At 44.8% G+C, this 12495-nt stretch overlaps 1 protein-coding gene across 4 annotated transcripts in view; it reads left to right on the forward strand.

Annotated features, from left to right (window-relative positions):
• METAP1D (methionyl aminopeptidase type 1D, mitochondrial) overlaps positions 1 to 12495 on the forward strand; it is a 1748106-nt gene that overhangs the window by 1327715 nt on the left and 407896 nt on the right. For all 4 annotated transcript variants that reach the window (XM_069616211.1, XM_069616212.1, XM_069616213.1 and 1 more), the window contains one exon: positions 903 to 1066. In XM_069616211.1, coding sequence (XP_069472312.1) covers positions 903 to 1066 — 164 coding nt within the window. The remainder of the gene's footprint in view (positions 1 to 902; positions 1067 to 12495) is intronic.

Consider the following 12495-nt stretch of genomic DNA (forward strand, 5'->3'; position numbering starts at 1 on the left):
TATATATGGGATAAAGTACCCGCTACCACACGTTAGAAGGATATTGCAAGCCACCGAGGAGTTTCATGACCAAATAGAGCAGCGAGTGGAAGGGTGAGTTCCTTTATAGGGTCGCAGAACTCCAAGGTGACTCGCAATATCATTATTATATCTGGTAGGAGCCATTTTATTCATTTGAATACACGGCCTCGTCTCTTGCATAATAGAATGTATGAGGTCTTTCTTTTGCTGATCCATATAATGAATATAGAATCTGTGTTTAAAAATGCACAAAACGCAGCTCCTAAATGTGTTGCAGAAAACGAGTTCAAGCATTTTAATAAAACGTATTGAAATAGTTTTCATTTTGTGCTATAAAATAAATAATACCATGCAGATTCTTGCTCACATGTGACAAACTCCAGCAGTGCGCAAATTATATATTCCTCCATAAACAGTTCGCTGTAAAGTGACACAGAAAACTATTCTGCAAGCAGTGAATTTGAAAAGATTTGTGTTATGGCTCTAATAAAGTGCTGCAATGACAGTTGGAATTCTCTCTGCTGGCTCAAGCAGCAGGCATTTTGACGTCACAATGGAAGCGGAAGCGCAATAACTCATTACAGAACATTATGCTACGCTCGGGCATGTAACTGTGGGCCCTCGGGGCATTACCTTAGGCGTAATGGGCCACCGTCTTGGGGCTTATTGCCACAGTAGTTATGTCATTTTCTTATTACAGGTCAGTTGTGATGTCACAACTAGTCAGTAAAAAGAAAAGTATTTCCAGGCTTTTATCCAGATATTGCAGGCTGCCCCGTACTACAGTAATATAATCGCGGTGATACACATTCGACTCTCCTTTATATAAATGTAGTATCTACTAAACGAACAGTAATCGCAACTCGTTCTCTTGTGTGCAGGTTTATTACGGCGGCTATCATGGTGACACTTCTGAAACCTTTTTGGTGGGCATTGTGGACAAAGATGGTCAGAAATTAGTGGAGGCTGCCAGGAGATGCAGAGATGAGGCAATTGCAGCTTGCAGACCAGGGGCACCGTTCTCTGTAATTGGAAACACAATCAGGTAAGCCTCACACTGACAAGTAAAGGGAGGGTTGGCAAGCAGGACAAAGGCTGGTGGTGGTTTGGTGTAAAACTGATGACATGTTTTCTGATTCAAAACCATAATTTCAGTTTGATATCAGTCTGTGAGCTGCAATGCTATAATGCTGTTATCTAGGTAAGAAAGGATATTTTTTGAAAATAGGAATGATTGCAGTAAGGTCAGCAGGCACACTTGTAGTAAGACTCTTATGTGCATGATAGCAGTACTTTATCAATGCAGGGTGCTTGCTCAACCGACAGTGGTTACTTTTACAGTACACATTTTGTGTATTCTTTCTTATTGGTCACTTATGTGCCCAGTTCAAAATATATTATGAGATGTCTTGCCCAAAACATTGGTCCAGTTTTATTTTATGTTTATTTTGATTTGTAGAATACATGCTTTAATCTCAAGTATTTCTCGGGTGAGCATCCGACAGAACTGGCTTGCAGTGTGTTGGATTCTTGGTCTGGCCATAAATGACTCTGACACTCCAGTGAACTGTTAACTTTTTTACTTAAGTTCAGGTACATCAAATACAGTTCTTAGAGTCAGGTAAGTAAAAGGGATCATAGGACACCCACCGGCATCCTCTCTCAGGGCGTACATCCTTGCAACTGTGAAACCTGGAACACACTCATAGATAAACATTCTAAGCCCTGCATTCCATCTCAAGATTCTAGTCAGTTGCACCAGATGCATGCAAAGTTAATCACAACACATCTTCCCCCTATAGGGACAAAAACAACAGCAGTAAAATATGAGTGACAAGATCAATATTTCATTAAAAAAAATAGTCCAGTAAAGTCCCACCTGAAAAATAAAAGATTAAAGAAAGCATTTCACAATAACCAAAAACAACTCCAAAAAGTTTAGACCTTGTCACCACTTCAAAATTCTATTAACATTAATTTCCATCCGTGGAATAAAATTAAAAGTCCACCTGTGGAGGGAACATGTTAATCTACCTACATGGAACAGCTAATGATGAACACTGTTATCAACATAATAACTCTAATGAAGAAATAATCAACACTCATAACACTAATATCTCATCTCACTCCCTTTACACCACATCCACTGAAGCTACACCTCATACACTTAGATCTAAAAATCCATGCACAGCACCACTCCCTACTCCTGCTACATCACCACTAAGTAGTTTACATTTGCATTGCCATATATATCACATTGTTCTATCTGAATTTAAAACCACACTGTTCTTGCAAAAGCTAAACACTATAACGTTGACATTGCACCTGAGTCAACAACCACCCATCCCCCCACACATACCATATTGGGCAATTGAGCATTGAACATGTTAACCAAGTAAAAGAAACGCCCCATCAATGTCCAAAATTCAAGCCTACAGGGCCCACAGTGATAATGTGCCTGTGGCAAAATGTAGGGTTAAAGAACCAGTTCCCAAAAAACACGTTTTGACATTCATCCAACATCACATGCGTGTCAAAGCAAAAACTAAATAGTGCACCAGCTTTTAATCTTTAAAGTCCACCTGTGGAGAGAACATATTAATCTACCTACATGGAAAAGCTAAACATTTTTTTTTAGCGTTAAACTCACAAACATCCATTTCGCTGAATGCATCCCTGATAAAGGCCACGACTTATAACTGTGGCCAGCTTGCACTACATTCTCAAAACTTACTTCTACGGCCTCTTGCACTCATGCTCAAAATTCTGATACTATAGACCTCTCATGACAGCTAATTCCTATCTTAATCTAACGTAACTAAAATGCCAATTGCATGCTGCCAAAACTTTTTATCTCCACGTGAAATCAGCACTTTTAAACTTTAAAGTCACCTGTGGAAGAAAACTTGTTAGACACAACATTCCTACCAGCAATCATTGGCAATCATTGTACTGAATACACTGAACCCAGCAACCGCCACGTGGCAGGCCAATACCACCAAACTTCAAAACAGGGAGCCAGCCCCCAACCAATGTCAACCCCAAATCAACCAACATCAAACCCACAACACTCAACCAGAAATCCACTTGCATAAATATTATAGCACCTAGCCTAACACACCCACTGAGAAGAAGTTCTAGTCACATTGGCGCCACTGATAACACACCAAACTAGACACCATTACCTCACACAACTCGACCTCACTACATGAGAGAACACCAATTGTACCCTATCACACACCCACTGAGATTAAGTCTTAGTCACGTTGCCACCACTGGTGCCACACAACCTTGACACCAATCTGTCAAACAACTTGACTTAAACCATGAAGAGAGCACATAAATTGCACCCTTTGATCCAATACAATGCTATGCTATCCACTCAGACTTGCACACTGAACCCACACACAATTCTACTCCACAACACCCGGAACAACAAATTTAGTATAAACATGGTTAACAGTAAAACAAAAACGCCAGATAAGAGTCCATAGTTTAAACTTGCAGGGTTGATCTCAGAGTGTACCTGTGGACATAAATGTTAGGTTAGGATACATAGTCATGCATATCTACTTTGAAGATTGGATCATGCGCATCAAATAAACCAGCCAGACTCACACAAATGTCCGCACACATGTCTGACCCCATATGCCAAATACAAAGGCACCACATAACTAGGAACTACCTAGTTCAACACAAAACTGTGTACTACCATAGCCAGCTACTCGGGGACCACGTCCCACCAAATTTGTGTCACAGCACAACTAGGACCACCGATCCCCAACCTTAGACAGTACATGTCAGCCCCTTCAAAAATCACAATTATGAGTCCCGCACCATGCTCTACACCAAACACATACAAAAATGACGAATTGAGCGTTAAAAATGGTTTAAAATAACAATAAACATCGCATCACAATACCATACCTTAAGCCTGCAAAGTCTTAATGGTAAGATCCTGTGGAGAAATGCATGGTTAAGTTACTCAAACACATGTATTGAACTTCTTTAGCAAATTTCATCCATATGGCAATAGCATTACTCACCAAACGTGTGTGGCCCAACCACAATGAACACTCAAACCTTCCACCAGATGGTGATAAACCATATATCACCCTCCTGGTCGGTTCTTTCAGGTTCCCAAAATAGACATCCAACCACCAATTAAGAAAACATTAATAGGCCTCATCATCACACATGCATTATGGGTGTTAATTCCAAACATCAATAGTGCAACAACATTTCCATCAAAATTAAATTATGCACCCCCTTTCCATGAAACGTATCTGTGATAAGGCGGCTGAAGTAAAGGAAGATCAGAGCCAGATCAAATCTCTTTCCTGTGTTCATCAAACCAGGAAGGGTTAGAGTATGATGTCATAATGGAGGGATTGCCTATCCTATGAAAGACACTGAATTACACCAATGAGAACCATTGGAGAAGTACTTTTTTCTAATACTGGTTTTTGCTATGTTTTTGTTTTTGTATGTTGAATTTTGAAAATGATAAAGAAGAGAGAGATGGAGGGAAGGGCTGGCACTGGAGGAAGAAACCGTTTACGAGTGGGCTTATTGAGGCAAACCTGGGCGAGAAGATGAGAGTTTAAGAGGGCACCCGTTGTGCAATTTGTTTACAAACTGTGTTGTTGGTTTTGTTGCAAAGAAGGAGAAGTGGCGTAAAACCAAGAGAAAGAGTAAATACTACGTCTCACCGTCAAAAACAGAAGTCGAGCTGCGCCGCTGAAATAGACGCTGTCTGGTCCGCGGCTCCACTCCGTGCCCCCACCTTTGTGGAGGAGGAGCTGTGGCGTAAGCCTCCCCTGTGTGAACGACGCACAGGGAAAAGGGGCCCGACCGCAAGTACCAATCGGCATCAAGACGGCCCAGAAGGAAGGAAACAGCTGACACGTAACAAGAGCCGTGAGAGGGAGAGAGCGAGATCAGAGCGCTGATGACGGCTGACAAACGCCAAGGAAGGGAGATCCCAAAAGGTGAGCGGTACGAACGCTGTAAGAGAGCTGGTTGGGAGGAATAAGACTGGTAGACAAAATGATATGGAGGAAGAGGCGGAGTCATAGACTTTTAAAGGGGAAGAGACTTTGTGGCAGCAGTTAGGAAAGAAGAACCTTCCTGAGGTCTAGGAGGGAATGAAGAAATTAAAGCTGGAAAAGAACTTCTAACGAGACTCCCTCAAAGAAGAGGATAAGTGCCAATATTTTTCCCTATACTCAGCAGTGAGACTTTAAAACCAATACGGCTATAAAGACCCAAATTTCCACCTCAAAGGAGGGGCCACACCACCAATGAGACCAAGTAAAACTGCTCATCCTCATGGCTGATAACAAGACTATGTTCCTGTGTTAAAGAGTTGTCTTTGTTAAAATAAAAAGTACCACTTCTGAATCATTAAGGTAGTTGAGTGGTATTTTCCCTACCACATCTGTAACCGTATCCCTTGGCATCTGCAGCAAAAATCTTCAGGAACGGAGATCACCGCCCCAACTGTCATTCTTGTGGAAATGCAGTACCAATACGGAACACAAGTCACTGATTTAAACTTTCCCCAATACCTTCGCTGGCTTCCTCCGCATTGCTAGCCACAAACGCCAGTGCCCCACGGCATTCCTCTCTTCCGGCTCCTTTTTACCCTAAAAAAACAGAATCATCTGTCCCAGGAAGGCGCTTTGCCTCGGCACGTATCATCAAAGAACAGAACCTAATCACATGCAGATGCCACGTCATGATGACTCGACATGTAACCTGGGTTCCTTTTTCTTTTCCTTTACAGATCCTCACTTCACTGTTCCAAAGAAGCAAACGCTGATAATAGTGATGCCTTCGCTCTGTTGTAGTCATCGTCATCACCCCCTGCATTCTGAATGACGTCATCATTCAGGCTGAGACACCCATGAGAGCGGAGCTCCCAGCTCCAACAAACCTTTCTGGAACACGCCCAACTCATAGCCGTGGACTTCAGCCAGCCCCTTCTGTAATCCAGCCTCGTAACAAAGGTACTTCCATTGCACCTTTCTCCAATCAACCGCCACAATGTTCATCTACATGACTCCCTGACACAGCATTTTCTCATTTAAACTTCAACCAAAGTCACTTCAATTTTCAGCTCCTCACAGCGCCTGTAGCGCTACACTGAGCTCCAGTTCACTGCAGCTCCTCACAGCTCTCTGTAGCGCTTCGTTGAGACTCCAGCCTCTGCCATTCCTAACCAATGGACCTCTTGACTTTCCACTGGCACTTTTAAGCAGCTCCCTTGGACCTCCTGCCCAATTACTTTTACTCTGCAATGCCGCTTGACAGCCTCTTGCAGCACCTCACTGCACACTGCAGCACATTACATAGGGGCTCACTTGCCCTTACTAAAGCGCCTCTTCACTTCCGCAAAGCGCTACACTTCAGCAAAGCCCCTCTTCCCACCTCTTCACATCTGCAGCGCCTCTTCACATTTGCAGCACCTCACTGTGCCATACAGCGCTTTGCTGCCTCTGCAGCACCCCTTATGCAGCGACTCTTCACTGCATTTTACAGCTCCTCACTGCCCTTGCACCATCACTTCACTGCCTTAAGCAGCACCTGACTGCCTCTGCAGCGCCTCTTCACTGCCTGTTGCAGTGCCTCACTGCCCTCGCAGCACCTCTTCACTGCCTCATGCAGCGCTCCTTCACTGCCCGATGCAGCGCCTCACTGCCCTTGCAGCACCTCTTCACTGCCTCATGCAGCACCTCACTGCCTGGGCAGCTCCTCTTCACTGCCTGTTGCAGCTCTCACATCCATTCAGCGCTGTTACCTGAGAGAGGATCACTTCTCTTAGGGGGGGCGCTGGGTGTCTCCCTTTGGTACTGTCCCCTCAGCACAGCCAGCTTCATCTTGTCACCAGTGTTGGATTCAGGGTCGGGCCATAAATGACTCTGACACTCCAGTGAACTGTTAACTTATTTACTTACTTAAGTTCAGGTACATCAAATACAGTTCTTAGAGTCAGGTAAGTAAAAGGGAACATAGGACACCCACCGGCATCCTCTCTCAGGGCTTACATCCTTGCAACTGCGAAACCTGGAACACACTCATAGATAAACATTCTAAGCCCTGCATTCCATCTCAAGATTCTAGTCAGTTGCACCAGATGCATGCAAAGTTAATCACAACACAGTGCTCAAATGGCCGGCTAGGGTCTTTTGCAACAGCTGAATACAGTTCTTGAACCCTAGCAAGGGCTGCAATATTCCCATGATCCATCAGGAAGGAAACTCGCGCAGCAACAAATTGCGGTGAGCGTGCCAGAGAGAGGGTTGGAATGCTCCTAGGACCAATTTGGCAGCGATTGAAGCAGCACCTAGGTTTGTCATTGGTCACTGGGTTGACACAGCAGTAACGATAAAGCAGGGAGCCCTGGGTGTTTGTGGAACGGATGCGCACCAGCGATTACATTGCCCTTATGTGACGTTGCACAGGAGGTGGGTGTCGAGGGTGCAAAGGAATTTAATCTTGTGGACCAAAATGCGGAAAGCTATATATTTTAGAAGCAGATAACATGTGCATTTTTAAAAATGATGGTTATCATCTGAGCGAGTATCTTGGAAGCAGACATTTTGAATGAAATATTATTCTCTATGGAGCAGTCACACAGAAGCTTGGCTGCAAGTGTTAGTATGTCTGCATGTTTCTGCATGTCAATAAAGATTGGTTGTTTGTGCTATTTCAGTATCGCCTTTTCAAAGCAAGCAATTGTCATGAATGACATGCGAGTTATGGGACACAATATACATTGCCATATCTGGTGGGCAGTTATGATTATATTGAAGACACCGAGACATGTATTATGTTTCACTTTCTTTACTATTTCTTGCAGCAGTAAAGCAAACTTAAAAATACAAAACTACATATCCCATCTATCTTTGGGTTTTAGTGTAGTTTTCAGAGTTTGAAATAATGAATACATCTATTCCCTTATTCCAAACCATCATCTTGGCTCCCTTATGGCTGCCCATCCTCGAATGAGCTCCTCCTTTTTCTTTTATGCAATATTCAGGAGAATTCACGCCACCATAGGAAATATGACAGTTCAAATGAGAAGCAGATAACCTCCACCTGGCCTGGGCTTTGGACCACACACTTGCATCCGTCAGGAGGTTTTTGATTCAGTATCCATAAAACAAAAATTGTCAGTGGGATGTGCTATCGTTATCACTCGTAGAATACGAGAGGACAGCATCGTAGAGCAAATCATCGCATAATAGCCTTATTAGCCAACAAAGGGTGGGATAATACTCGTCTTTGGGTCTTTAATAGAATTAGGACTCCTTTATACTGACACACATGGGCAATTACATTCAATGGCAAGAAATATAATGAAGTATTATGCTGGTTCAAAGCTTATTCACCACAAATGACTCTATGCCCTTGCTCGGCGAAAAGGAGAATACTTTAAACACTGAACACACCAGACCAGACGATTGACTTCATGATATTCTCCATTCTAGCTCATAGGCAGAAACCTCTAGTTGCCAAGGCTCACCTAGATGAGTGAGCACCGAATATATATCAGTGGCCACCTGGTCCATCACCCAACTCAACCACCTCGCAAATGTGGTTGTCAAGACTGGTTTTAAAGACTGCCGCAAAGCTCTGAGAAGCTCTTTACTAGCTTATGCTACTTCAAGTAGAGGACCATGCAGCAAGCTTGCATGGAAAGCTAGGTAAGGCACTGACTTAATCTCTGTCTTGGTTTACCATGATATTGAGAAACCCACACCTTTGGGAGTTTACACTCTCAGACCACTTTAGAGCCCCCACATCTGACACCCTCTTGCATGTGACTAGGCACATCAGCATAGTAGACTTACAAACTATAGTCTTAAGATTCAGACCATCATTATCTTTCCAGCTTCCGAAAAGATGCAAAATCACATTAATATCCCACAAAGAATAACACCTGTATTCATAAAGTATCAGGAACTTCACTCTCACTAAGACACAAGCTATAAGCAGATTCTCGCAAGAAGGTTTACAAACCATGTGCTGTAGTCAGACTGAAATCACTGGCGTATACACTCCCAAACTTTTTTGTATTGGCATTTCTTAATAACATACAATAACCCCCCCTTCCCACCTCCCACCGAATGCTGAAACACCCCCCATTGTCTCCCCTCTTTGGCTCTGCATGTTACTTATTTTTTATTATTTATTTATTTTTTAAAGAATTTTATTAGTTTTTCAATACAACCAACAATACAAACCAAACACGCAGTGCAATCCACAATTATTACATTAACATCAATTAGTCTTCGTTCACTGCCCCCCTGTTCCCACCCCCCTTCACGAGCCTGTTTGTCCTTCGCACTCAGTATCTGCTACACTCGGCAGGGCGTCATTTTCATCAGATTCCTCTGGATCTAACATTGTTCCAAATAGACCAGATATCAGTGCTTTCCATGCCATCAGGGTACCCACTTCTTCCTCCCAAGACATGCTACTTGCCTCCTGCCACACCATCGTTTCAGCCTCCGCCCATTTCTGTAATTCTTTCCACCACACCTCCACCCGAGGCTTATGACACTTTTTCCATCCCATAGCTATCCTTCGCTTTGCAAGCACGTACGCCAGGTCTTTCAGCTTCCCAACATGCTTCATTTTTCGTGGCCTAGGAAACCCTCCCAACAGGCAGGCCCAAGCCGTGTCTACGGCGAGCGTGACCCCTTTCTCTGCTAGCTTTTGTGCGACTTCCCTCCAGAAACACTCGATCACTGGGCATGCCCAAAACATGTGCGTCATATCAGCATTTTTCTCATCGCACTTAGGGCACGCCTGTCTCCCAGCATTCCTGAATTTAGATATTCTCAGCGGGGTCATATACGCTCTATGCATTACGTACAACTGTATTTGCTGCAATCTGGCATTCCTAGATACTTTCTTATGGTATCCCAGGGCCCGCTCCCACATCCCATCCTCCATTTGGGCACCCACTTCTGTTTCCCAATCCGAATTTCAAATGTGTCAATTCCTTTCCAACCTTAGTCATTACCATCTCATACAATCTAGAGATCTCATGCCCCCCTTCAGTTGTGTCATATATCATCCCCATAATGGCATCCGGTTCCTCCGCCAACACCGTTTCAGGCCACGTTATCCGAATCTTCCGCACCAGCCTGTGGTACGTAACATACTGGCCCCCATGTAGTCCTTCCTCCTCTCCAAGTCCTTCAAACTCCCTGATGGACCCCTCCTGCCATATATCTCCCAACGTCACCAGTCCCACCGCCTCCCAATAGTTTCTGATAATCGCCCTCAGTTGCTCATCTCCTCCCGCCAAAGCAACCAGAGGTACCTGCGGAGAACACGGGAACGGGTCACCCATCATTATACATGCTCGTCGCCACATTTTCCACCCAAGCCTCATCATCCCCGGGCACTTCTTTATTTCTGACTCAGGCAACCAGATAATTTCTTTCAGGTAAAACGGGGCACAGTCCTGCCCAAACAATCTAAGTTCAGGGGTGGCTTCATCGGAAAGCCATTTGCCACAAACTGTAATTGACTTGCTATATAATAGGCCTCAAAATTAGGTAGCTTGATACCCCCTTTTTCATGAAAGTTCTGCAACTTCCAGAGCGCTACTCTATTCCGAGTACCATGCCACAGGAAGTCTCTACACATACCATTCAATTGAACAAAAAACCCCTTGGGAATCATATGTGGGATATTGCTAAAAAAATGTAGGAGCCTAGGCAGAACCACCATCTTAAGCATCGCTCCCCTCCCCATCATCGCTAGGGGCAGTTTCTCCCAAAACCTCATACATTTGCGGATTTTCTCAATGGCCATCACGGTATTACACCTGTGTTCCTCCTCTGCCGTATGGCACACATCTATTCCAAGGTACGGAAAGAGCCCACCGTCCACGGCACCTGTAACACCGGCAACCTTTCTGCAGGAATTCCCTTGTAACTGCCTAGCGGGAAAATGCTAGATTTTTGGGGATTCACCGCTATGCCGGACAACCTCCCATACCTTTCCATCACCTCCAGAATATACTGAAGATTTTCTTCCGAGTATCTCAAGTATAATAACAAATCATCCGCATATAGGGATATCAGGTGCCGCTCTCCCCCAACCTCAATACCTATCGTGTCGTATTGCTGCCTCAGGTATAGTGCCAGGGGCTCCAGAGCCAGAATGTACAACATTGGGGACCAGGGGCACCCCTGTCTAGTGCCTCTGCTAAGTTGCCATCTCTCGGATACCACTGTTCCTGTTCGCGCCCTGGCTAGTGGCGCACTATTCAGCATCTCCGTCCACCTAATGTACCCCGGCCCCATTCCATACTATCACAAAGCCGCCAGCAGCCACGCCCATCTGACCGAGTCGAAAGCTTTTACTGCGTCCAAAGACACGATTGCCATCGCTCCTTCGTTGTCACAGCCCCATTCAATCACCCGATACCCGATGGAGTCGCCTGTGGTTGTGCGTAATATTCCTGTCCGGGACATAGCCCGTTTGGTCCGGGTGTATTAATTCGCTAAATACTTTCCGCAGTCTATTCGCCAGGACCGCCGTTAATATCTTGCTGTCCTGGTTCAGCATCGACAACGGTCTGTACGAACCGCAGCTATGCCCAGGTTTATTAGGTTTAGGGAGCGGTATTATGATCGCTTCTCTGAGCGACTCCGGCAGTCGTCCCACTTCAAACGCCTCATTGAGCATTTCCAACATTGGGGGGAGCACTTCCGCCCCATATGCTTAATAAAATTCACTAGGTAATCCATCTGCTCCCAGGGTCTTACTAGTAGGTAGCTGCCTAACAACCTCCTCCAACTCCTCCAAAGTAATTGGTGCGTCTAGTTCTTCTCTTTCTTCTGCGCTTATCTTGGGCAATCCTATATCTTGCAGAGTTTCCAGCATCTCATCCCGGCTGCCTCCTCCTCTATCCTCATATAGTTCTCTATAATAATCCGCAAATTCCCTGTTGACTCCCTCTTGGGTGTCTGCCACCTCTCCATCTTCTCTGGTTATCGTCCTAATCGGGGGCCTAGGGGTTTCACTCTTATATAGCCACCCCAATAGACGGCCCGTTTTATCTCCACCCGCATGTTGTCTCTCAACGTACTTTTTGTAATTAAGGTTGCAGAGCCTTTCCCAGTATTCCGTGCACTGTTGCTGTAGTTTAAGCACCAGCTCGGCGTCTATGCTTTCACTTCTTAGTTCTCTTTCTAAGTCCCCTTCCACCCTCTGTAAATCAGCCAGGACCCCATCCTGCAGGCCTTTCGATTTAGCGATGGCCACACCCCGCATCACCACCTTAAAAGCCTCCCACAGTGTTCCCGCAGAGTCAACGCTGCCTGTGTTCACCTCAAAATAGCCAATGATCTTGTCTCTTATATCCTCCCGAAAAACCGGATCTTTGAGCGCCTCCGCACGGAGGCGCCAAGTTGGAATCCGTGCCCTAGGGCAGCTGTATTGCCT

The sequence above is a fragment of the Ambystoma mexicanum genome, chromosome 9, assembly GCF_040938575.1.
Source record: "Ambystoma mexicanum isolate Mex_15411 chromosome 9, UKY_AmexF1_1, whole genome shotgun sequence".
NCBI classification, from domain to species: Eukaryota; Metazoa; Chordata; class Amphibia; order Caudata; family Ambystomatidae; genus Ambystoma; species Ambystoma mexicanum.